This window comes from Erigeron canadensis, chromosome 8 (genome assembly GCF_010389155.1).
Source record: "Erigeron canadensis isolate Cc75 chromosome 8, C_canadensis_v1, whole genome shotgun sequence".
NCBI lineage: Eukaryota > Viridiplantae > Streptophyta > Magnoliopsida > Asterales > Asteraceae > Erigeron > Erigeron canadensis.
The window spans coordinates 45,981,412-46,009,327 of NC_057768.1; the positions used below are offsets into that span (position 1 = coordinate 45,981,412).

The following is a 27,916-nucleotide window of genomic DNA, read 5'->3' on the forward strand; positions in this document are numbered from 1 at the left end:
TTGAAACCGAGCTTGAAATGGCTGTGAAAACTTTTCGTACATTGACTGTAGGGTTTGGAAATTTTCATTTTTGGAGGGTTTCTTGGGCTGACACCTAACTAAAACGTAGATAAATTTTTCAACAAATCTTATTTTGGGTTTCTTGAGTTAGTGACAAATAATAAAGACCATGTCACTATAACCCTCTTTTTAAATAGATTTTTTTGTGTGTTGGTTTAAAAGTCTCATAGTTGTTTCTTTTAGTTTCTTCTCTAAATATTATTAGTATGTTTACTATATTTCCTGCAATTTATATTCACAGCTTTCATTACTGCTACAGATAGTGACAGGAAATTGAATTGAAACTTACAAGATGTACTACACTCGGGTGCATCCTAAAAGCACACTCGATCATCATGATGTATAATTACTCACTGAAACCCTATGATAACCATCATTATCATTATTATTTCTATCTAATGAATGAGAAGTTTGCTTAAAAGTTCAAAATCGTCTGCCCTACCCATCTCCCGAGCATATGCTTCAACATGAATCACATAAGGGTAGATTATAAACCTTATGATATTTCATTTTTGTAATGTTAATATAGGTCATTTCATTTATATCACTTTGCTAATGATTTTTCTTGATGTGCTTTCTCTAGAGTTTGCATCGCAGCATGGAAATGCATGTCCCTATTACATGGTGCATGCCTTATCTTTCCTATGTTAGTCATTTTTTTTCATCATTCTATTATACTTCCATTCAATTTGAATTTTGATATTCACTACCATAAACCTTAACATTAAGCCTTCACTTAAGAGATTAATTTGGATAGGCTGACAAAACAAACAAGGGTACATACTTTAAGGCTAATATAGAACTATTTTAACCTGATTTAAGACCCAACTAAGCAGGGCACAAATTAACCAGTAGCTTGGGTTAGCATCTTACCCAAAATACAATGGTTTGAACTAGCGTTATTAACATTTTGGGTAAAGATTATTCTGGGTGTTGACCAAACTAAATGGGGTGTTATATTTATTTACTTTGTGCATTTTTTTCCGGGCGTGTTTTTTTTTTTACGCTTCTCGCCTTCGTCCTATTTGGGGTCTTTGCGCTTTGAGGTCACCTTCGCTTTTGACAACTATGTTCTAGATCTTTCTTTGGTTATACATTTCTCTATATCAAAGTTGCTCAAAGTTTCAAATTAAATCCAAAACAATCACCGACCACCGTACATTTATGGCCAACCTACATACAGCCATTCCTAACCCAGTACAAAGGTAGCTAACTGATTGGTTTGGATGTTTATGCTTATAGCTCACTTCAAGTTGTTCATTACACTTTTTACTAATTAGAGAGGTTGCTACTTCTTATTAGAGTTAGTGAGTTACCAAGATGGTTGGGTTGGGTTGGGTAACGGGTCAAAAATATGTTTGATTTAATGGGTATTCCTAATAATAAAAAATTATCTTTATCTTTACAATGTATATAAAAATGATTGATTAAATGGTTTTAGAAGGTCTTATGCAGGTTCCATGAAGTAGAAATACTCTGATCTACGGACAACTTTAAGTCGTTTCGAGTTTTGCCAGGTTTCTATTTCTTATTTTTATACAGATTTGCTACCTCAATCTATGTGAAACGGATTGGATAAACGTACAACAGAAATGTTGTGTACATAGAGTTAGAACAAAAATGTTTGCACATGTACGACAGAAATGTTATACGTGTAATTAAGATAGAAAAGTCTCCAAAACCTTGAAAACTCAATAGTATAATTAGGACAGAAATGTTTGTACACGTACAACAGATCACCCATGTTGATCCGTTACATGGTATCCTTTCTCCCTACATTAGTAATTTATCTTGCTGGAAACCAATGAATATTAACAATTGCTTAATTAGACTATTATTTCATAATACCTGCTGCACAAGAATCATATATGTTCAATAACAAAACTTCGAACAGAAACAACATGCAAACGTACGAAACAATCCGTGAAGCCCGGCCGTGCGTAGCACGGGCCTTCACTCTAGTTTAACTCTAAAAACTCCCAATGTAAAAAAGCTGTCCAATAACAAAGTAGAAATGACAGTTCACTTTAAGAAATAACAGAAGTTATAACTGAAACACTATCATTAAATTACCAAAAGCTTCTAGACTTGGTGAAAACAAGAAAATAATATCCGATTATAGCCTGACGGATGACATCATGATCTTCTGTCCACATCTAACATGATGGTCTACATATATGACATTCCATTGCAATAATGTCCTTCACACTTAGAGTAGTAAGTACGAAGCATGAAAGATAAGGATACTTTTGGTTGTGTAAATACCTCACGTGAAATTAATGTCAAGGTGGCAATTGGAGAGCTATCTAGTAGATAGTTTTTGACTTCAGTAGACATGTTTTCTCCTTTAGGTGCTTGTTCAGACACTACTTCTGGATAAATCTTTAAACTTGTCAAACCGGTAAATGGAGAAGGTTGATGTGAGATTAGTTCCACTGATGATGAAAGAAGCTGTAGAAAATTGAAAAACATAGAAAACAAAATGATTAATACAGTCTTTATAAATGGAACAATGGAAGGACTCTTACTCATACTCATAATATATATTTTCAGAAGAAAATACTAATCTATTTTTATTATATTCAAATTACAAAGTAAATTCATTATTCAGAAAAAACCTATATATGGGAAGCACATTATAGACATTAAAGACTAAACACCTCAATAATTTCCAAGCTGAGTGTCAGAAATTTGACATTATTGAGCTGTTGAAATACATCAACAATTTTAGCAGCATCTGACTTGTCTGGATTACTAACACAGAGATCCACCTTCTCCAAAGAAGGCAACTTGTCTGGAATGACTGGCAAAGAACGCTTACTTCTATATAGCAAGGACGTAAGCTCAGGTGCAGAAATCAAATGCTCGCCATCACAATTTATGATGATGAGATTCTTAAGTTGAGGTGCAAGCACTTTAACAGCCTTGGACTGCCAGGTTCCATTTTCAAGTTTCAAATCAGAAAGTTTAGGGTGATCAATAATGAATCGATGAGATCCTGTTATGCTGCATTTGTTTAGGGTGACATTCTCCAACTTTTCGCACAGGGACAGAAAGCTAACACAACTTTCCTCAGACATTGTGACATATTCAAAATGCAATGTTGTCAAAGGGGGAACCATGAAATGGTATTTGGGTAGTGTTATAATTGTAATGGGGTAACCGCTCCTAGATCCAATCAGTGTGAGACATTCTAGTTCCACAAAATCCAAAGAATCAATAGGAAATTCAATCTTTTGCTCCTGCGAGCATGTCATGGTCAGTTCTTTGACATAGCTAGCATTTGTATAGTGGAAAATTCTCTGGGGAATCCATGGGCTAAACTTTCCACAAATATTGACCTTGAGAGAAAACAGATTTCCCATATGACAACGGTATCTAAAATAATGGGTAACAAACTTCGAGAACTTGGTCAATGAAGAAAAATCCTCACTCGAGAGACTGACATGTGGCATTGATTTCCACATATACCTCCATCTTGATGACAGAACACTCAATTCAAAAACATCTTTTAAGACAATAAAAGAGAGGATTTTATAGACGAGGTCATCTGGCAAGCTACTTAGTCTATCACATTGCACATTCATTCTCATTCTATTACGACCTTGAAAATCCATTATGTCTCCTTTCTTTTATGATTCAAAAGGCTGCAACTTGATAGATAACTGCAACTGCTTTGAAATAACTGTGAAGCCGGATTAGTATCCGATCAATATATAAGAACACCAATCAACTCAACAAGGGCAAATTGTCGATTAAGGTAACATAGAATACAAAATTTACGATGTGGGATATCCACTAGTTTCTCTGGTAAAACTCACTTTTCATGTTTATAGCTATGTTCCTTGAAACAGACTTTAATAGTTCTAAAATATTATAGAAATATAAAATGCCTTATGTTTTCCTACTTTGAGTATGAAAACCATTTGATCGTGTTTTCAAAACCTTCAATGGTAAAAATTGTTTTGTTACAAAAGGCACTCTTAATATTGACAAATTTGGAATGAAAGTTCAATTATTAATAATTTAGGGATTCAAATAATTATGAAGCATCATTCGGCCTCATATGCTAAACTATGTCACATCATATCTAGACCGAAGAGGTTTTTCTGACTTCACGCATACATTGATTACCTAATGGGTTTAAATGCACAAATCTTAAAGTTCAGTGCTTTGCTGATATAGATAAGCATAATAAAATCGTTCGAAACAATATAAAAAGAAAGCATAACTGCATAATAAGGAGTTCTTGAAAATGCATTTAGTTTTAGCGAAATGCCTATTGTATGCATCTAAATTAGAATATTTCGCTTTGTGAATCAAATTTTGTTATTATATGGATCATAAGTAAGGTGCGCCTAGATCATGTGGGGATTAGGATGAATGTATTGTACCAGCATCATACGGCTCATACTTGATGAGTCGATGGGTAATTGGGTATCCAATTGTGGTACCGGACCACCTGGGCTAGGGTTCCCTCCATTACCGTTTAACTAGGTTCATGGTGTTGGTATGTGATCACGTTATAATAAACGCATGTCCGAAAATCATTTAAGCCTACGGGGTCACACGAAATGACATGGTAACTCTATATTATTAATTAGTATATTAAAGTAATATATTAATTAATATAATCACGAAATAAATAATTAAACTATATTAAAGGGTAATAATGTTTAATTAATTAAAAGAGGAGGATTTAAGTGAAAATTAGGAGTTATGGAAACTTCCTAATTTCCATCATAGGGCCGAAAATTCTCAAGGGCTTAGGCTTTAAGATTACTTGTCCATCAAGGTAAAAACCCTTGTGTTTAAGCCTATAAATATTAAATAGAATGCAAGGCTTAAGGGTTTTTACACACACAATTACACAAACAATTTAGTTTGGGTTTTCTCCCCTCCTCTCTCTTTTGGTCGATGGCTACAAGCAAGAAGAAATAGGTTTTTGCTTTTTGCTTAAGTTCGACATTTAAGGATTATTACAAAGGGTTGTTTGATCGTGATTTAACTACTAGCATACAGTATAGACAGGGACGGAGCCAAAAATTTTTTTACGAGGGGGCAAATTTAGAAGTCGTTTTTCATATTTATAAGAGTCGTATACGATAGTATTAAACGCAATTGGGTCCTAGCTAGAGAATAGAAAATAGACGCCTAAAAGAAATGATATTACTAGCTAATCTCATGAATATTAATTAAAAAAAAACCAAAATATATAAGTTTGTATGAAACAATTAGCTTTTTCTTACATTTAGTAGTTGGTTGTACTACACATTTATATACTTACTCAAATAAAGAAATTGTTTTCTTCAAGTTTTTTTTTTCTTTCTAAACTCAAGCTATACTATCTCAATGGATAGATTTATCTCAAAACTAATGCTTCAAATACCAATGACTTTCAAATAATACACTTATAACAACGAAAATAACATTTGTATGTATTTCCCTTATATTTTTTATTATTTTTTTTGAAGACAAATTATAAATATACTATTTAAATTGAAAAAATTTGCATTGTACCAAGATTGGATTGGGGGTAGCTGCCCACACTGCCCCCACCTTAGCTCTGTCCATGGGTATAGAGGTGTCTAGTGTGCGATCGTAGAGGGGTTTTACTTGAAACCCTACAATAATAATAATCTCATTATTAATAATTTTATTGGAAGCTTTGCGCAAAGGTACACGTTTTAATTCCCTTCTTTGTTAATTAATGTGATTACATATTCGATTTTTTCCGTTGCGTACTCGTGAATTGTTATATGTTTATGTGCTCATATTCTAACACATGGTAAAGATCACTTACAAAATAGATCCCTAATTTAAACATTCTAAGTTAAATACATACAATAGAATTTTGACTAAATTAAGTGCATACACAAACACTAATTCCAATAAAATAAAGGGGGTAATCTTAAAAGAAATGTCAAGAAACAGTTCAAGGTATTATCAATCTGATCTAATCTAAATCTAATCTAATATATGATTATAGTAATAGTAATTAATAATAAAAAGAATCCAGCTATATTTTTATAACTGCAGTACTGCACAGTAGTTTTAGGTTTAGAAATGTACCTTCTCTTTTTTTTCCAGAGGATATGAAGTTTACCGCGCATATGTGTACACGGAAATGAAAATGCCTTTTTCGACATTTATAAGACCCGCCAAATCTTAATTGGATCATAATCATGGAATGGGCCTTGGTAAACTGGGCCCAACCTTTTCCCTTAAAGGGTTTTAATAATTTACGATTACAGACCATGTAGTTAAAAAAAACATTGATAACACCTATTATGGTACTCGCGCAATGCAACGACTATGGTATGGTGGCGGGCATCTTGGTGGTACAGGAGGCTTCGAGTAGTATTTAAAATTGATGTAAAGAATTAATGGATATAGATAAATAACTGATGGTATAATTTTAAAAAATTTTGTCTCATGTAACTTTCAACATAAGACTATTCTTTTTAGGTGGTATAGTAGGCTTCGGGTAGTGTAGATTACAAGTATTATTTTGTCTACAAGATATTGTGCATTAACTATATAGGCATAACAAATATGACTAAAAACCTATTTGTTTAGAGCTTAATAAACTTAGTAAAAAATACTTAATGCTTTATGTCAATAAAAATTGTTTTTCTTTTATTTAATAAAATTAAACAGATGTACCGACTTAATTTATACAGATATTATTTAATAATTCAGAAACTTTATTAATTTAATCACCTAATGATTAGAAATTTAGAATAGCAAACAAGCCCAAATTATAATATGAAAAAAAGTACTTTCTTAGAAAAAAACAAAAAAACTTTATATGCCCAATAATATTTTTTAACTTCCATTAAGGCGATGGCGTCATGGCGATGCATGTTAGATGTCACGAGATAGACCCCATATCACATGGGAATAGTGTCGCAATCCCATATTTCCATGGTATGGGGAACACTACCACTGTATTGTTTATTTAACTTAAAGAAAAAAATTGTACGGATACTAACATTTTTGAAGGATATGATGTATATACGAAATTTGTTTCAAAATGTTGTAAATCTACGAAAAACGGTGTTGTAGACATCGGTTTTGCACATGTCAATGAAAACCGGTGTCTTCAACACCGGCTTTAGCTTTTGTATGTCAGCAATTTCGAGTAGTTGGGTGAGTCGACAGAAGGCCGGTCTTAGAGACACCGGTCTTCCTTCAATTTACAATAAAACCGGTGTTTAAGACACCGACCTTCTACTCATTGTTTTATACCGCTATACTGCTATATATATGCACAAGTTCGATTTGATTATAAATTATATAATACGGTAAAGATGTTAGACAAAATATTCATATTACATGGAAAAAGAAAAAAATTCCGGCAAGCTCTCGATGGAATGTACGTGATGAAGAAGACGATGAAAAATTAAAATACTCAAACTTTGATTTGACTATTATTGCTATATTTGGTTTTAAACCCTATAATATGTAAAACCTTACAAAGATAACACCTGTGTTTTCACAAACTACATATAAGACCATCAACTTTCAAGGTACTTTCTTGAAAAACAACTCAATTTTTTATTCAAATTTAATCAAGGCTTATTTTATGTTTATTTGACAAAAAAAAAAAGTCTGTCTTTTTTATAGTAAAAAAATTGTCCCTAACCACCCCCACTTTTGCACCATATTCCTTTTACACTCCACCGGACCACCACCAACTACACCATCCATTCTATCTTCTCCTTTCATTTATAAACAAACAAATTCCACATCTTCCTGGCGACAACACAACCAAGAATGGACATTCTATTTCCTTCTTTTTTCTGATCACAGAAGGTAGATAAAACACGTTATTTTTCATTGTCATTCCGTCCAACTGCTAAGACACTGGTATGGCGGTATTGGGTGCAATATTGGAAGAAAGCCGGTGTCTGAGAAACCGGCGTTATGAGAAAAGAGAAAAACGGAAGAAAACCTGTGTCTAAGAGGTCGGCTTTGTCTAGAGAAAAAGAAGACCGGTGTTTATTAGGTCGAAAGTGGGAAGACAGACAAGCTAAAGCCGGTGTTGAAGACACCGGGTTTCATTGACATGTGCAAAACCAGTGTCTACAACACCGTTTTTCATAGATTGACAACATTTTGAAACAAATTTCGTATATACACCATATGCTTCAAAAATGTTAGTATCCGTACAATTTTTTCTTAACTTGAGAGTGGAAAGGAAAGGAGTGGGAGGGAAAGTTTTCCTTCCTAATCACCACAAAAATAAGAGGAAAATTTTTGAAGCAAAAACAATTACAATTTCGTCTCTTCTCTTTTTCTCTCCGCTCATTTCCTTTCCACTCTTAAAAAATCTTAATAATAGATTTTATCATTTTCAATCATCTCCTTTCCACACTTAAATCTTAAAAATGAATTTTATAGTTTTCCTTCTCTTCTTTTTCCCTTTCCACATTTAATAAAACAAAACAATAAAGTACGAGATTTGTGGTATGAGATACCGCACTACATCATCCACACACATTGATATAGCCATCTAATGTATGTTTGTTTGTTTGTAAAATTTTATTTAACGGGGTATGAAATATGGTGTGGTATGCTAATGACTACAAAATAAGGGAATGATATACCAAAGAACAATTCTACACTTACAAACAAATTTATACTAACAAAGTTTACTATATCATATGATATTAACTTTTTTTTTTCTCACTCTCTTCACTGTTTTATTGGTCCACCTATATTTGTTAATTTGATAGTAAAACTTTGTTTGTAAATCGAGATGACATAAAGAGAATGGCTGAAAGTGCTATATAAGATGTAGTATGAGAGGTGGGTTGTCAACTTCTCATCGCCTTTATAGGTATTGCCATCGCCTATTTATCCACGGGCTACGTGATGACGAGGGAGGGTGTTGAACTGTTGACCCTCCTAACATTCTTTGTAATTCGTATATATATACTTCTTGTAATAGAAAAAAAATTACTAACTTGCCATAGTTCAGGTGTTTTTTGCATATCTTAAAAGCAGCAAGGTTGGATTAAGTGGTTAACACCCTTGTCTCTTGAGATAGAGGTCATGGGTTCTATCCTCATCTCTTGCAAGGCCGGAGGTCCTTTTCTATCTTTAGATAGAACCTGGAAGCAGCCTCTCTACACCGTCGTGGTAGGGGTAAGGCTATCTACATCTTAACCTCCCTCATAGACCGTCAAGGTATTGGACATCAAAATCCGTAGAAGACGACATTGGGCGTCACTTACTTTACAAGCACCTTGCTACGAATTAGAATGGGTTCGAATCCCCCTAAGCCACCTCCATTCTTTTACTTTTGGCAATTAATGTTTTGGAAACTAATATTGTACCATCTCCTTATATTTCACTTTTGGCAGACTAATATTGTACAAAGTAATATTGGATATATTTATTGTTAGTTTTGTAAAGTTACATGAATACAGTTTTTCAATTTTAGTGTGTAAAGAAATTATCTTAAACTTATGTCTTATAGCTAATTAAGAATCATGAATGTTTAACACAACCTTCAAAATATATAAATCTGAGTTGAAAATATACACATAAAATTATTTTGGCCCTCCCGAAAATCATACTCACGTTCCGCCACTAATATTATATCAGAGGTGGACGAACCAGACTTTCGTTTTGGGCATATTGTTTAGGAACATATTATTTAGAGCCGGGTTATGAAATTTAAACTTTTTATATACGTATATGATAAGTACATTTTTTAAAGTATATTATCATCGGTTAACTACAATCTATTCTTATTAACTTATTATGGTATAACGTATACATCACTAATCTTATGATTTTGTTATGTTTTATAATTAATTGTTATAATGAACTCATCGTTAATGATTAAAAAGAAAAAAAAAGTCATATATTGGTTTTTCTTCAACAAGTTCTTTATGATCAGCACCTTGTAACTGCATTACATATTTATTTAATTAAGTTTTAAAATCAAACTAAATCGGTGTTCTTTTTCACTCTAATTAATTAATTAATTAATCGAACTACATTTATTGGTCCAAAACATTCATAAACCAGAATTAAATGGCACTCCAGTCTGAGGGATCCAAGACTCTCCGAACAAAAACCGACTAACGGAAAACTTCTCCACCTCCTCGCCGGTGGTCAGAAAATGATATCCCGGCCAAGTTACCCTACCGGCGGTACCTGCGCCCTTCCCGTAGTTCATATACTCGGCATAATACACTTTCTCAAATGCAGAGTTCCCCTTATATGGTAACCATCCTGCAGGGTCAATCATAATATCAAAAAAACACTTTACATAAACAACCCTTGCATAGTCCCTCCATGGCCGTCCAAGAAACGTCATGACCGACCCTGCAGTTAGGGTCGTGTCAGGGGCTGGGGCGACCCGGGAATTTTCTATGACAAATCCTGTATTTGAAGCTGGATCAATTCTTCCTTGGGCCGTTATCGTGTTTTCTTGGCCCGGTAATGGGGTTCGGATATAAATGTTGCAGTTTTGGAGGACAGCTGCAGCGTCCCCAAAGATGAAATCCACGGTTCCATATATGTCACATTCGCGATAAAACTGTTGATTTTGGAAGAGGCATAGGGTGTCTTGGTACCCTTTGAAGCTACATTTGTAGTAAGCTGAGAGATTTGACGCTGAGAGGAGCGCCACGGCTTGTCCTTTTGCGGGGCCAGCAGTGTTCTCGAATGTTATTCCAACAGCCACAAAACCCGAACCAAAAACCTCTACATAATATACAATTTCAGAACATAACATTTATACCACAAATATATATATATATATATATATATATATATATATATATATATATAATGTGTGTTCCACTAGTCTTAATTATTTGTCTTTAAAAAGTACACGTACAAATAAAAAACAAAACTTACGGACGGTTGCGGTGTTAAAAGTTATCAAGCCCTCGATAGAACTTTTTCCGCTTGTTATAATAGTTGCATCAATGCCGTCTCCAATGAGCATTAGATCGGTCATGGATTGCTTGATAACTAGTTTTTCTTCGTAAATACCAGCTTTCACGTATATCACAAATCTATGTGATCCAACTCTTTGTTTTTCGGATGCTTTAATGGCTTCGGTGATTGTATTAAAATTACCCGAGCCATCTTGGGCCACAACCATATTGGCCTGTGGTGTTGCTTCCCCTTTTGCTAGTTGGATCAGTCCACGACCGCTTGTTGTAGATAGCTTACTAGCTGGGGAATTGTTTCCAACTAATAAATCTACAATTAAATTTAAGTTTTTAAAGCTATTTATGCATTTTTGGTGATTAAATACTGTTGTGATTATCCATTTTGGGCTATGAGATGGGTTTGTTTGGTTTGTTGAGGTGTTTAAATGGTCCATGACGTCCTTGTATAGCTCTAAGCAGTCTATCCAAGCCATTGTGGTTCGAGCATCAAATGTGGTCCGAGTCTTAGCCAAGAAGTGCCTTAGGACTTCTTTAGCTTTACTCATCGCCGCATTGACCCCTGATTCACTAGACTCCGATTCATGACCTATGATCGAATCACATAAATCGGGAAAAGGGGTATGTTCGCAAAATGAGCTGCCCGAACATAATATCGAGCTTGAAAATAAAAGTGTTGCGATGCAGTAAAAGTGTGTAAGATATGGTTTTGACATTTTTTAAAGCATGTGTATACGAGTGTCTGGCTTTTCTGTCTATTTATTTATGTGGATTTGTTAAATAAATGTAGCTTTTATGTTAACTACAGTAATTCATACGTTACATTACACAAGATCACATTTAATTACTTGTTATCCACCATTAATTAAATTTGGAAGTATGAAAATAATGGTTTGGGAGTTATGCTATAAAATTGACATAAAATAAAACTAAAATTGACAAACGACTAAATAGTAAAGTCTAAATAGTAAAGTCTATGTTTCATTTGACGTGGCTGATATTTTTATTACTTTGAAAACATTCCTCTGTTGAGATTTTTTTAGGAAGGTTAAAATAACTGTATATCAAACAACTTAGTGGAACTATGATGTATATAGCTAGCTTATAAAGGAAGTACTTTGTATATTTCATAACATAGTTACCGTAAAGATAAATTTAATCTCTTTATATAACTAAAAGAGGATAAAAAAAATCTTATGTGACATATTTGTTTAAATTACAACTAGGATTTGCTTAGTTGTAAATTTTTTAAATATTTGATATTTTTTTTGCCATGTAAAATTATTAATTATTAAAATAAACTTTATACTTATCTCTTTATAATCTTTTAATTTATTTTTATATTTAATATATGTTTATAACTAAAAAATAGTATAATTAGTAATAGTTTTATATTTATATTATATTAACAAATATTGGTATATAAAAATATACTTACAATCTTTGATTGATCAGATATATATATTCTAAGATGGTAGGACTAATATACATGTTAAGATAAGAGTATATCTAGACAATTTTCATTTTTAAGTATGTCTCATCTTCATAAAAACAGGAACCCGTGATAATTTTTTACAGCTTACAGTGTTTAATGTTTAACTTCTGACAAAGTAAATATTTAAACTTACATTTGAGTTTATTCCTATTATCTTTTTTTAATATAACTTATGTTTTATAAGTCTTTATTTTTCTAATATAAATTATGCATATACGAGTATGTTTTTAGTAGGGCTAATGTGGCTTAATTCTTTGATTGTCAATTAAATTTTTTGCTAATTTGTTATTAATTTTTCCCCCTTTTAGTATTTTGTTATATTATTTAGAGAAAAATAGTTAGTCAAAACTATTATTTAAGCATTATATAATGCATAAAAACTTTTAAGTTTTAAATTTAGTCGCGTACTTATTAAAGTTATTAACACTTGATTTTATTTGTTGACTTTATTTGTTGTTGCATGATTTCATTATTTAGATATTATTTTAAAAACATGTGTATTAAATTTTAAAATATGTTTATTAATTTTTGATGTAACTATCAAGTTTATACTTGAATACATTGTTGTTAAAATATGGTGGTTTTATACTTTAAATTTGAAAATGCATTATTTAGTTTTAACCAATTTTTACGATAATAATTCTTAACCATGCAACACATGGGTTTAATCTAATATACAATATAGTCACAAATCTGTATATTAAATAAAACAAGATTGTGATTACATCATCATTTTACCAAAATATCTTACATGACAACTTTTAAATTATTTTAAAAATTATATCTTTCTCAACTGAATAAATTTATGCCATCATCATAACATTAAATTACACTACTTAATTTACTATATTTTTTTTAATCCTTATCATATTATTTAATAAGTATTTTTATACATATTTTTAAATTATATATTTTTTTATCAACGAGACAAAAATGATTAATTTAATTTATATTTCATGATTTCCCTGTATGTATATATATATATATATATATATATATATATATATATATTATGATTTTGCTATTTTTTTCTTTTCATTATCTTCATTGTTAAAATATATCTCTTCGATCTACCCGGGTATTAAAGAAAGTAGTTTGTATATTTCATAACATAGTGATTATAAATAACAGTAAAGATAAATTTAATATACAATGTAGTCACAAATTAATACTTACATGTAAAACCAACTACGGAAATCAGGTTGGTCGGAATGCACATAATATCATGTAATAAACTAAACAATAATAGATTAGAACAAATATGATACCATTGGATACTTATGTTAAGGAAACGAAAACTTGGTTAAAAAATAAAGAGTACGGATATTCCTCACATACCCCTATAAAGGTTCATGTGAAAACATTTTGATTTGGATGAACATAAAAACCTTTAAGTTATAACTTGATAATTGATATATTCATATGTGAATGGTATATATGTGAACAAATTCGTTCAGAAATGAACAGATCTAGTTAACTTTGTATTATATTTGTTCATATGTGAATGACTTTACATGAACCTTACTCCATATACCACCTCGAGTCTTTATAATAAAAACTAAAATGAAATTAAATTAAGGTGAAAGAAAGATTGGAGCTAAAGCTATTTATAAATGGGATTACATATATGTTCCTAATAGCATATAACTAGGTGCTTCCAAAGCAAAATTTAAAAATTAAATTACATTTACTGACCTCTAACTATTTTAAATATAAATATGTGATCCCACATTTGCATTTGAAAGCATCTAAGTTATATGCTTCTCAAAGCATATTGGTTTTTCTTACTTATGAAAATAGGAAACATGAAGACACCTCAAATTATAGTGTGGCTTTGTAAAAATGATAACCAATAAAAAAGATTATCATAAAGCCGAATTAAAATCAATGTATATATCACCAAAATACTAATTAAGTTAATGGAAACAGTTTTGCATCTTTAAAATAACTTTGCCCATAGATTTTTATTCTTCCATGTGTGAACATAATTTAAAGTCCGATTAGGGGGTTTTCAGAAAAACCCGAGTTGCATCTCAGAATTTTATGTGATTTAGAAGTAAGAGTAAAATAATATACAATTCAGAAAGAAAAAAAAACATAATGGAAGTATGAGAATGGAAGCTAACCATCAACATAAAAACTATAATTTAACCGCGTTTTGGTTTTAGAAAAACAAAAAAGTTTAATGAGAAAATTATTTAGATGGTCAATTTTTGAGGTTTTATGTCCAATTTTTGACACCTACAATTTTTTATACCTATTTGGTCATAATTTCCTTACTACCTAACATCTTTGGTTATAAATGATATTAGCCAACCAAATGTAACAAGTGTATTTAATTGGCTCCACATATTTTACTTGTTTTTATTCAAAATATCTTCATAACTTAACTCTTTTTACCAAAGTTTTTTTTTAAAGAAACTATACGCTTAAAAACTTTACTTTTTAGGTAAAATCTATCGCAGTGTTGTGATCCATCAAATCTTCAACAATGGCGAATTTAAATTGAAATCCTCTGTAATACAAATAAAAGTTTTGGATGATAATGAGGTATGTCCCAATTCATGCAGAGTAGGTCTTGCCAAAAATCCATACTTAATCTCACATAAGGGCTAAAGAACACACACCATTTTGTATCTTTTAAACCGTAAAAATCCCAAAATTATTACCCATCACATGTTGCAACTTTGATGGATCATCCCGTGTTAGTTCCTAAAAATGATAAAAAGGGACATTTATTCTACTCTATAGTGGTGATTTACTTCATTAACATCCACAGCTTTTATTTGTGGTAAAGGATTTTCAATTAGATTCGTTGTTGTAGATTTGATGGACCAAAGACTGTGATAGTTTTTACCTAATTAATATAGTTTTCAAGGATATAGTTTCTTTAAAAAAACTTTGATATAAAGAATAAAGTTATGAAAATATTTTGATAAAAACTAGTATAATAATAATCTGGAGCTTATTTAAATACACTTGTTATATTTTGGGACTAATATTATTTCTTACTAAGGATGTTAGGTAGTAAGGAAATTATGACCAAATAAATAATTTTTTTTTTGTAGGTGTTCAAAATTAGAGATACAACCTAAAAATTGACCATCAAAATAATTTTTCCAAATTTTAAACGCCTTTTAAGATTTTAAGTTTAGTAATAGGTTTTTTTTTTTCTAAGTAGTTTCCCGGTCCTACATTCAAAATATGTGAAATTGTGAATGATAGGAAAGTAAATGGTCTATCTATGATTCAACCTGGTGCTTAAAACGTAAGTTTGATCTATCGTCTTTCACAGAAACCTGTTTATTGATTCGTCGTACCTACATGGGGGGCAAATACTCCCTTCTAAAATTTAGATTTTGTTATATATTTTAAAATTTTCACGTATTTTTAAAACTTTTTTATAGGTTTTTTACATTTTATCCCCTTCTAGATTTATTTTTGTGGAATTGTTAAATTTTGCCCCCTCTATAATTTTTTTCTAGTACCGTTTTTGATTATCAGTTATTGAACTTATATTATTTTACTTTGACTTATTTTAGTTTCGTTTGTATGCCGATAACTGATCAAACCGGTGCCAACCCACTCTTTTTTAAAACTCTTCATTGCTCTTTTCCACACTTTTGGGTTGACAACCAACTCTTCCAAGCGTCTTACTTCCCCTCCTCATCCTTGGGTTGCTGAGTGAAGACAAGAGAAAAGCAATAACATAAAAAAGAAACTTGTGAGAAAAAGATGAGAAAGAGCCTAGGTTGGAAGAGCTAGGTTGATAGTGAGGGAGAAATATTTGATTTAGAAAAGAGAATAGAAAAAAGGAAGAAAGAGCTTCAAGTATCTTTATGTCAATTTTACCTCTTTACAAAATGAGAAGTAAAAAAAAAATAAAAAAGTATTTAATCTTTGAGTAGCCCTTTTTAAAAGAAAAGAATTGAAATGATAAGATGAGAAGAGATATAATATTTCCAAATCATCCAAAAAATGAGAAGAAGGCTTTTAAAACAAAAACAACTAAATAATCCTTTCAAATTATACCAATTCATTTCCTTTCCATCATTAAAAAAACTCACGAACTCAACTTATACAAAAATTATATGAAATCTTTTCTTATTTCCCATAAGAAAAACTCATTTTCATACTAAAAGCTTACCCTAAACTTTATGGTAAGTGTACAACTAACTAATCAATTTAAAAAAAAGTTTGGGGCAAAACCCTAACTAATTTCATTAATTCTATTTTTGAATTTCATTTCCTTTCATTTCCTAGTCTACCAAATCACTATTATAAAATTTCCGAAGCTAATCTACCATTGATAATAGCAACTCATAAGCTACCATCATGGATATAACTTTTTTTTTTGGCTTCACTTGAAATAATAATGGGGCCATCTCGGATCTTGACATTTTTAGAGCATGGATGTCAAGGTAATTTTTACAAGAACTTCTTTTCAAGAGATAATAATACGAGTAACACATTCCTGGAGTAAAAAGTAATAAATCCACATAATTGCCTTTTTCCTATGATATAAACTCGCATTATATTGCAAGCAGTACTAGTTGAAACAATCCTCTAAACTTCTCTATCGAATCTTATTCTTTCAAAATACATAAATATAAAGAATCGACTAAGAGGAAGTTTGTTTCACCAGTAAATCAAAATGTTTCGGTATGTCCACAATATAAAATCATTACCATAAGCTTTACTGAAACATCTGGATGTTTATTAAATTTCCAAACAGCTAAAAAAATTATGAATCCGTTTGCTAAGGTAACCGATCAGATCGACATTAAACGTAGACGTTATGCAGAGATTTTTTATTTAATAAATAAATATAAATGAAACTGTGAATAAGAATACTCATTTTTCAAAAATTCATTACAGCAACAAAAGTCAAATATTTATTCATGTTTCTTTTTGGTTCCATCTATGTATATTAAAAATTTAAAAGAAGAAAAAAAAAGGAGGGTTGCTCAGGTAACCGCTCAGATCGACATAAAAGCCGACGTTTCACAGAGCTTTTTAAAACTCTCAAAATAATACTCATTTTGGAGTTTTCATCATTGCAACCCACAACATCAACGTTATATTATAACTGAATAAAAAGTGAATATAGAAAAGAACAGTAACTATGAACAAAGATGTTGGAAGGTAACTTTAGGGCGTTGTATAGCGGCGGCGGCTGCTGTGTCGAAATGTTTCTTATGGAAAAAGAGGGTTACTTCGATGTTTATATAAATGGAGATGTTTCTTTCAGCCCCTTATAAAATTACGCTTGTTTATTTTCACTCTTTTGTTTCCAAATAAGAAATCACGTTCTGACTCACCAAACTAAAATGTTTGGTTGGTTTTGTTTACCAACATCCATACCATCTCGTAACAATTTTTATTATAACAATTTTTAAAATAAAACAAACTATAATTTCTTGATTGAAAATTAATGTATGTTATGAAAATATTATAGCATCATTCTTACCATGTGATACGTAATAACCAACTCGCATTATATTGCAAGCAGTACTAGTTGAAACAATCCTCTAAAATTCTCTATCGAATCTTATTCTTTCAAAATACATAAATATAAAGAATCGACTAAGAGGAAGTTTGTTTCACCAGTAAATCAAAATGTTTCGGTATGTCCACAATATAAAATCATTACCATAAGCTTTACTGAAACATCTGGATGTTTATTAAATTTCCAAACAGATAAAAAAATTATGAATCCGTTTGCTAAAGGTAACCGATCAGATCGACATTAAACGTAGACGTTATGCAGAGATTTTTTTATTTAATAAATAAATATAAATGAAACTGTGAATAAGAATACTCATTTTTCAAAAATTCATTACAGCAACAAAAGTCAAATATTTATTCATGTTTCTTTTTGGTTCCATCTATGTATATTAAAAATTTAAAAGAAGAAAAAAAAAGGGGGTTGCTCAGGTAACCGCTCAGATCGACATAAAAGCCGACGTTTCACAGAGCTTTTTAAAACTCTCAAAATAATACTCATTTTGAAGTTTTCATCATTGCAACCCCTTAACGACAACATCAACGTTATATTATAACTGAATAAAAAGTGAATATAGAAAAGAACAGGAACTATGAACAAACATGTTGGATGGTAACTTTAGGGCGTTGTATAGCAGCGGCGGCGGCGGCTGTGTCGAAATGTTTCTTGGGGGAGAGGAGTGGTGGACGGGTTGGATGGGTGGCTGGGGAACCCGTTGGGGAACACCGCCGCCATCACCACGGGTTGCCAGCGGTTTGCAGTTGGGCGGGCTTTTAACCAGCCGCGAGTTGGAGGAGAATATTAACGTTGGAGCTTTGGAGCGTGTGATGTAAAAAAATAAAAAGATGAAAGTGGAGGTTCTTGGGCGGCGGCTGCTGCTGCTGTGTGTTTCCTTTTTCTGTCCGAAAAAAAAAACCCTAACATAATGAAACAACCACCCTTAAATAAATTTCATCTTTTCAAGTAAAATATATGTGGCTCTTTTGTCCGTTACCTTTTCTGCGTACGTGGCCTCAAAGAAAACCACAAAGCCACCAAAATTATTTTGAGTTGCTGTTGCCTTTTGTACGTGGCCTTTTACTATGAACCTTTTTTTATTTTATTTATTTAAGTATATTATTTTGTTAAAAATAAATTTGATTAAATTAAATAAAAAAATTAAAATTTGGAAAGATTGAGAAAGTCATGAATGCCATGAAAAATGATTGAAAGGGTTGGTTGGAAGGGTTGAAAGAGGAAAATAAGTTGAAGATATGTGATTGATGAGATTTAGGAGGGTTAAAAATTTAAACCACATAACTCCCTTCCCCCTTATGAAAAAAGAGGGTTACTTCGATGTTTATATAAATGGAGATGTTTCTTTCAGCCCTTTATAAAATTACGCTTGTTTATTTTCATTCTTTTATTTCCAAATAAGAAATCACGTTCTGACTCACCAAAGTAAAATGTTTGGTTGGTTTTGTTTACCACATCCATACCATCTCGTAACAATTTTTAAAATAAAACAAACTATAATTTTTTGATTGAAAATTAATGTATGTTATGAAAATATTATAGCATCATTCTTACCATGTGATACGTAATAACCAACCTCTTCGTTTGTATGTATTAAAGAATGATTAGGATATCACTCTTACCAAGTTGCAGGCTAAATAATTTCCTGTAGCTGCTCACATATTTTGTTCTATATATATCTATTGAAATGCTACCATACTTACGAAGTTTTGTTGATGGATAGCGAGTGTGGTGTTCACTGTATTAGTATATATATATTTTTTGTTTTACATCTTGTAATGGACTTTATATAATATTTTTATACATTATTTGGACCTTTGAATACTGAGATCAAAAGTTTAATTCTCATCTTATGCAAAAGATCAAAGGTCCTATTCTACCATTTTACAAGAACCTGGAAGCACTGTCTATCTTGATAAGGGTATGGTCTGCTTACATCATAACCTCTCTCATACACCGTGAAAGTATAAGGACTCAAAACAACAAAAGACGTCAATGAGCAGTTCTTTCTTTCTTTACTTTACTTTATAAGTTGGCGCATATATTTGATTTAGTTAAACTCATATCGATCACAATGTATTCATATCAATGTACCGGTCAACAAAACTGATAATGTGAAAGTTTTGCACAATGTATGTTTGTATAACGTACCAAGAGTGAGCTTGTTTAAGTGTTTAACTCTTTTCGTATCTATATCTATCAATATCTATTTATATCTATATTTATATTATATTATAAAGCAAATTTTTCTGTCTAAATTTTAAGTTTCAACATTTACTTTTATAAAATGTCCCTTATCTATTCTATATTTACATAAAATAAATATAATGTCTTTCGCTCTCCTTAAATTTCAACCAATTATTTTTTTTTTTCTCCTGCATAAATCATTTATTCTCCCAATTCATTCAAAATCTTTTATCTCAAAAACCGTACATCGATAACATATAAAAATTATATGGGTGTTCTTAAAATTTCATGATCTTTCATTAGAGATTTCATTCGATATACTTTCTACGAAGTTTTAAATACGAGGACGGAACTCGTACGGTTAAGGCATTTGGCTATCATATTTTATGACCTATCACACTTTATGACTTATCACCCTCACCATCTCACCCCTGCAATGCGCGGGTACTTACTTTCGTTCTAATAATACAAATGATTATTTTTTATTAAACTTCCGGCCATTGAAAAATTAAAAATACTCTTATTCTTTGTTCATCAATTTAAACATTTAAACCTAATATACTTATAATACCTCAATGAAATAGTTACAATGTATCACACCCTTAAAATAACTGTACTACCACTTTTAACATCAATGGTTTCTATATTCACCCACCAGTACCACCAACGTTGCCCTCACTGCCCCCACCACCGTCATCGTCATTTTTGCGGACACTATTGTCGCCACATTGAACGCACATAAATATAGTATTTAGTGATGAAATATGGCATTGTCTTTATAGTTGGCTTTAGGTTCTAATTATTTTTAAATCTAATGTACTAACAATATAATTAACATATGGATAAATTTTTTATTTTTTATTTTAAACTCCATCCAATAGTCAAACGAAGACATAAACATGGATAAAGTGAAGACGACTCTTTTTAAATTAAACAAGATATATTATCGTTCTAAATTAATTAAATCTCACATGGATCTTAAATGTACATCACTTTCAAGTTTCAAACACCAGTAGGCATTGATTTACACTAGATGGATACCCGCGCGTTGCAGCGGTAAATATCAATTCAACAAATGTAGTTTATTTTGTGATTTAGCTAAGGAAAAATTTAAAGGAAAAAGCAACAAACAAAGCTTATAAGGGGGGTGGGAGTGGATGTGGTGTGGTGATCGGTGAACCCCGGCCCCGCCTGGGAACACCGCCGCCAGGGGGTCGGGGTGGGGAACAAAAAGAAGAAAACGGGGAAGGTTCACCGAGGAGAGAGAAAGGAGAGTGGGGCCCGCACACAGGAAAGGAGCCACTGGTGGCTGGACACGTGGCGAGGGGAGCGGAGGAAGTAGCCGTTGCATTTTTTTTTTCTTTCTTTCTTTCTTTTACCTCTTTCTCTATATATATACACTCTTTTCTTCTTTAAACAACACACAACTACTCTCATTTTCACTACATTTTTATAAAATTCAAACACCCCAACCTTTTCATCACTAATTGCTTACACCCAACATCAAAAAATATGGCTTCCGGTATTTTGGATAATTCGAGCGACTCTCCCGACGAGTCAAACGATAGCTCTATGGAATTCTTTGTTAACGCGTTACACTTTCTTGAAGGTACGGCAACTTCTAGTGCTCCTAAAACTCGACGGTATACGGACCGGCGTCGGGAAATTGGTCTTGATACTCTTTTGAACGATTGGTTCGTTCAACAACCAAAATACGAAGACGATTACTTTCGAAAGAAGTTTCGAATGGACAAGACCATGTTTTTAGATATCGTGCGCGACATTGAAGCAAACTTCCCGTATTTCCAAGAACGTTACGATGCAAGAGGAAGAAAAAGTTTTACGGCGATACAAAAATGCACATCCGTCGTTAGGCAACTCGCGACGGCTAATGCACCAGACGAGTATGACGAGTATTTGTGCATGGCAGCCAGAACCGCACGAGAGACCCTTGATTATTTTTGTGACGCCATCATTCGGTTGTATAGCCGAGAGTACCTACACAGGCCGACGTCACACGACGTTGCACGCATCTTCGAGGCCCACGAGCTTCGTCATCATATGCCTGGGATGCTTGGTAGCATCGATTGCACACATGTCGAGTGGTCGGCATGTCCTAGACGTTTGAGAGGGCAATACGCGAGGGGTGACCACAACGGTCCAACTATTATGCTTGAAATCACCGCGTCACAAGATTTGTGGATTTGACATGCTTTTTTCGGTGTCCCGGGGTCGAACAACGACATCAACGTGTTGAACCAATCCGATTTGTATGTCACAACGCGTAACGGAACGGCTCCGGATTCTTCATTCCACGTGAATGGCCGAGATTATAAACGTGGCTACTATCTTAGTGATGGGATCTACAACAAGTGGTCAACACTTGTTAAAGCATACCCGTATCCAACCGACCCTAAGGAAAAAAGATTCAAGAAATTGCAAGAGGCGGCCAGAAAAGATGTCGAGCAAGCTTTTGGTGTCCTCAAAGGTAAATGGAAAATTCTTCAACGACCTCTTCGACCTCTAACGAAAGACAAAATTGGAAAGTATGTTCATACATGTATTATCTTACACAACATGATCATTAAGAGGGACGGGAGGGCAATCTCACCGGTCCATATAATGGACCCGCCAGTGCAACCGGTGTTCGATGAAAGTGTGTATGCGGAGTTGATTGACGAAGAAGTTCACCATCGCCTTCGATATGATCTTACGGAGCACGTATGGGCTCAAGATTTGGCGTATCTCGATGATTAGTTTTTTTTTAGTATTATGTAATGTTTCTTTTTTTTTAAGTATTTATTTAATGTTTATTGTTTTAAGTATTATGTAATGTTTATTTTTTAAGTATTATGTAATGTTTCTTTGTTTTAATATAATAAAAGGGTATGTTTTTTAATTTTAATATAATTTGTGATTTTGTTAAGTAAAAATAAATGGAAATAAAAAAGATGATGTGGAAATTGGGATTGGGGTGAGTGGCGCCACCATTTTGGGATGATTTGGGGTGAATTGGGAAAGTTTGAGGTGAAAAGTTTTTATTGGAAGATGGTGATGTGGATATTTGGGAAACTTTGGGGGTGGGGAAACCATTCCCACCCCCCTAACATTTTATCCACCTGATCGTTTTGGCTCAAAAATTTCCTTGAAATATTGTGAAGGACTTGTATTCTATTTCAACCTTAATAGATGTAACTTTTTACACGAAAGCTACATCATACTATGAAAATGATATTATGTACATCAAGTTTTTATAGAGAGAAAAAATCCCCAAAGAAAAAGATAAACTGTGATTTCTCTATACATTTTATGTCCTCCTTATTAAAGAAAAAGTCCAGGTTTCTCCTAAAGAACATGCTTTCTTCGTTCTTCCTTTAATTCTGTTGACACACTTGTAGAAGGCTTAAAAGGTTCAATCTTTCTCTGCAATAAACTAACCGTATACAAAAATAAAGTTCGACTTTCAAGGTCCATTAAACTCATTTTCAACGTCACTTTCAAGGCCCATAAGACTTAAGTTAAGCTATATTACAATTAGTATAGGTATAAAATCAAAAGGGTTAAAGGTATTGGGAAATGTGTGATAACTATAGTATTAAAAACCCGTATCTAAACACCCGTATCACCGTATGTACCATTTCTGGTTCAGGTAGAAAGAAGTGGATGCCTTTAATCAAAATCTACATCATGACTTGCCTCAAAAAAGGAAAATTTGGGTGAGCACCTTTCATTCTCAACATCACCATCAGTAAGCATTTTAGGAATTGTAAATTTGTGATAGCGCTGCCTATTAGATTTAAGAGTGTAGACCTTATCATATCTCCAATGAGTTTGTAGATCAACTGTTAGTTTGAAACCGATAATACAACCGTCACAATTGCATATAGAATCATAGTCAAAACGTACTAAATGCCAATAACCCACAAAACCAATGAGCACACACAATATTGCTACAATGAAAGCCTTCAAGCATTCAACTATGAAACAATGAAACAGAAACTTACAACTCAGACTTGAACATTTAACCCACATATCATGCTTAACAGCTGATATCACCCCAAAAAAGCCAACATATAACATTAAGTGGGCTCTGGGCACACACATATAGCAATATGAGTTCTAGCAGTAGAAGCCTATATGGGTAAATCAGACTACATGTAACCAACCTCTTTCAAATGAAGCTTATTTAATTACCAAGGGAAAATCCAGTCTTATTTAGCATGCAAATGATACTTGAAGGTAAACTTTCGAAGTGGCATCATTGATTAAAAGACATGCTCTTACTTGGAGGTTCTAGGGATAGCAGGTTATATAGCAAAGGTCGAGTACATGTAACCTTAAGCAATATATAGCACGTTAATCGTCGCTGACATGTAAACCTAAGCATAGAGGTCTCGGTTTTACCTCATCCAAGTTGGCCAACATAAAGATTCATTTGTGTATATCCACGGAACTGCTAGCTAACACTTGCAGCTGGCAAGGTCGCTGGCAAGGTCATTAGGGTTAGTCTGCGAAGCTTTTTGCAAAAATGTTTATATCCCATATCCTCTGCAACTCAAGCATCTGTCAACATTTCGAGTTCTTGTAACGAAAAAAAAAAAAGAATGGTTTTAACGATGTATATAATAAGATGTATAACGATGTTGGCAAGCAATAAAATGTATAACGATGTATATAATAAGAATGGTTTTAATGCACCACAAAATAGGTTGGTTCACCATCCAAGGGACATTTACCACATAATACTTCCAATAGCACCACCCCAAAGGCATAGGCATATACATCTGAATCTAAACACACAACTTGTTTTACTCTCTACAAATAATAAAATTGATCATGATACAATGTTCCACTTGTGGAAAATTAGAGATTACAGAAAGTTTTCACAAACTCACCCATAAAAGCGTTATTCAATTTAGTAAAATTCACTTTAGGGAAGACCTTAACCTCTTCATTCCAACACAAATGCAAAATACTTCAAATTACTTAAAACTAAACAACATATAGATATAAAAATAGAAAATTTGTGAATTTAAGATAAATTTGTTAGAAAATTTAATTAACCTTGAGAAAGAATCCATCGAGATTATGTTATACCCATATCATGATGTCATTCCCACATTGCCTCTGCCTTCTCCACATCTTTCTCAAACCTGACCATGTGCAAAGTGTGGATCAAAGATTGTCACATTTTGTCAAACATTTAGAGTGCAAAAAACATATACCTTTTGTAGTACCCAGGAAAGACTATAAACTTAGAAGCAATCTCATATATCATTCACTAAGATTCAACTCTAACAATAAAATTAACAATACATTCAATTAATAAATATAAGGTTTTTAATATTTGAATAATAACAATATAAAAACAAAAAACGATTGGTTTTGACCTTTATAAATACTTCTTGATGGTGGTTGCGACTCCAATGGTGGTTGAGAGGAGACAGTGAGAGCGACACACGTGATGTTCATGATGTTGAGAAAAAAAAGGGCGATTGAACAAAACCTCAAATCTGTAAAACATATTGATCAAAAAAATTAAAACATAAAGTTAATTACATCTAATATTAATTATCATTTCAAGTAAATGATACAAACACAAAAGGGATAAAAGTAGATCTGAGCAGGGAGGCGTAGAAGATCAGAGCAGATGGGGGTTGTGAAATCTACGTCATTGGTGTTGGTGATGGTGCCGATGTTGGTGGTGGTTTTGATGGCGCGATGTTGGTGGTGATTACTCGCAGCGTAGATAGAGAGCGTGGAAGTGATGGATGGTGGTCATGGACGGTGATGGTGATGGTGATGGTGGTGGACTGGTAGTGGTGGAGGGCTCGAGGATCGCTGGCGACGGGAAGAAAGGGGCGGGTATTTCGTGTTGGCTGTCTGCTTTTTTTGGCAAGGAAATTATTAGGTAGTATATAAAAGTCCAAGGGCATTTTTGACATTTTAAAGACAGAAAGTCTTGAAAAAAAAATAGGGTGTTTGCGCTATAAAGTATTAGGGTGGGAGGAGAGCTTCCCCGCTCCTCCCCTCCTCTCCCTGATTTTTCTTCTCCTCCCCTCCCCTCTCCGAAACCTAGGAGCACTTCACCACCTCTCCTCTTTTCTATTTAATTTCATTTCTATTTATTTTTAAAACTAAAACATTTTATTTAATAAACTAAAACTAATACAACTTAAAAACCCAAATACAACTAAGGCGTCGGCCATCCGTACTGCTCACAAAGGGCGCGTTTCTGCGCCAAAACCATCTCCAACATCGGCCCGCTGAGGTGATCGTGTGGCCTGATCACGAAGTCCATATCATTCTGTCGCTGCTGACTCTGGACCATCCGTGTCATCTCCTCCTCCCGTTTCCTCCTAGCCTCCTCCGCCGCCATATAGCTATCCATCATCGCCTTCTGCATCTGCATCTTCTCCTCCCGAGCTCGTTTTTTATCCTCATTGTCGCATTTCAACTCCGCGACCATCTTCAAGAACTCCTCAGATGTAGTAGAGGCGGAAGGAGTAGTCTGCTTACCCTTAGCTTTACGGCGGGGTGGCACGGGTCTAGCCTGATGTACTGGTGCATCATCCATGTCGTTCCCTCCTTCCTCTTCTTGGTCCAAGTGGTCCTCATTCAAGTCAATATGGACCGATGGCTCCCCTGATGAACGTACATGGACAGACCCTTCCGTTCTTGCCCTTTTGCTACCCGACTCCTCACAAATCCCCTCCAAAGTAAGAACCTCCGACCATTTCGGTCCTCCCCTCAAAACCTGCCACGCCTCTACATGCGGAAACCCGGACTTGTTATTGTATTTCCGCATATACAATGCCACGGCCACCTTAAACACATCCTCGTCACTTTGGCCACTCGACATCTTACTTTTCTTCACATTGTAAATACCACAAAAACCCGACACCTTATGCTTCAAATCCTTCCATTTCGACCGACACATTTCAGGAGTACGTCCCGACTCACGGTTCAAGTGTGAGTCCATCTGAAACTTCACCTTCTTCCAAAACGAACCCGCCGTTTGGGCGTTTCCGAGGATTGCGTTTCCGACGTATGGATCCTCGGAAACGTTTAACCAAGCTTTTGCCAAACACGCCTCTTCATCCTTCCCCCAATTTCGACACTCTCTTTTACCTTTAACCGAGACTTGGGTCTCGGGTATTGCTTCCTCTTCTTCCTCCTCGACCTCTTCTTCTTCTTATTCTTCTTCTCCTTCTTGTTCTTCTTCTTGAACCTGTTGATTTTGACTCGCGAAGCGTGATGATGAACCACCCGCGAAACCCAAAAACCCGGCTTGATTGTCATTTGCGAAATTCATAAACCCGGTATTAATTTGTTGTACGGATTCGAAAAACAATGGATCCATTCCACTCAAGAAATCATCAACGGGTTGTGGCGTATACACATTTTCGGCCGTGTTTCTTTGCGAAGGAGGAGGTGGCATAACATCGCGATTGTTTGGCGGTGGTGGGTTTCTGCGTTTTTTCGGAAGATTTGAGAAATTAGGTTCTTTTTGTTTCTTCCCCCAATTCATTTTTGATGGTTTAAATTGATGATTTAGATTGAGAAAAAAAAATTAAGAAAAAGAAAGGAAATGGCGTGCGCAGAACAGAAAGAAGAAAAAAAAAAATGAAAGAAGAAGAAAAGAGAAAGAAAGAAGAAAGAGAGAGAGAGAAACGTTGGAGTGGGCCACCTTTTTTTTTTTTTTTCTAACGGTCAAATCGAGCGGCACAGGAA

General features: G+C 33.5%; 3 protein-coding genes, 1 long non-coding RNA gene and 2 other non-coding genes across 7 annotated transcripts; 1 reads left to right on the forward strand and 5 right to left on the reverse strand.

Moving 5' to 3' along the window:
- Positions 1-1,970: 1,970 nt before the first annotated feature.
- Positions 1,971-5,680, reverse strand: LOC122580298 (F-box/FBD/LRR-repeat protein At5g22660-like). The gene is made up of 3 exons (XM_043752575.1): positions 5,581-5,680; positions 2,721-3,745; positions 1,971-2,511 (listed from the first exon to the last, which is right to left on the reverse strand). The coding sequence occupies exons 2-3, from the start codon at positions 3,675-3,677 to the stop codon at positions 2,230-2,232; spliced, it is 1,239 nt and encodes a 412-aa protein (XP_043608510.1). The 5' UTR covers positions 3,678-3,745; positions 5,581-5,680; the 3' UTR covers positions 1,971-2,229.
- Positions 5,681-9,976: 4,296 nt separating this feature from the next.
- LOC122610980 (pectinesterase-like) lies at positions 9,977-11,455 on the reverse strand. Its single transcript, XM_043783932.1, has 2 exons — positions 10,942-11,455; positions 9,977-10,785 (listed from the first exon to the last, which is right to left on the reverse strand). The coding sequence occupies exons 1-2, from the start codon at positions 11,453-11,455 to the stop codon at positions 10,094-10,096; spliced, it is 1,206 nt and encodes a 401-aa protein (XP_043639867.1). The 3' UTR covers positions 9,977-10,093.
- Positions 11,456-17,437: 5,982 nt separating this feature from the next.
- LOC122580735 lies at positions 17,438-17,537 on the reverse strand. Its single transcript, XR_006320876.1, has one exon. It is a non-coding gene; the product is annotated as a small nucleolar RNA snoR128 (small nucleolar RNA).
- An 866-nt stretch (positions 17,538-18,403) lies between these two features.
- Positions 18,404-18,503, reverse strand: LOC122580734. The gene has a single exon (XR_006320875.1). It is a non-coding gene; the product is annotated as a small nucleolar RNA snoR128 (small nucleolar RNA).
- Positions 18,504-21,694: 3,191 nt separating this feature from the next.
- On the forward strand, positions 21,695-22,390 carry LOC122610981. Its single transcript, XM_043783933.1, has one exon. The coding sequence runs from the start codon at positions 21,695-21,697 to the stop codon at positions 22,388-22,390; it is 696 nt and encodes a 231-aa protein (XP_043639868.1).
- Positions 22,391-24,133: 1,743 nt separating this feature from the next.
- On the reverse strand, positions 24,134-25,491 carry LOC122580096. 2 transcript variants are annotated; one of them, XR_006320738.1, is made up of 3 exons: positions 25,408-25,491; positions 25,247-25,335; positions 24,134-24,745 (listed from the first exon to the last, which is right to left on the reverse strand). It is a non-coding gene; the product is annotated as an uncharacterized LOC122580096 (long non-coding RNA). The 2 variants fall into 2 exon arrangements; XR_006320739.1 differs by having other exon boundaries at positions 24,134-24,763.
- Positions 25,492-27,916: the final 2,425 nt, after the last annotated feature.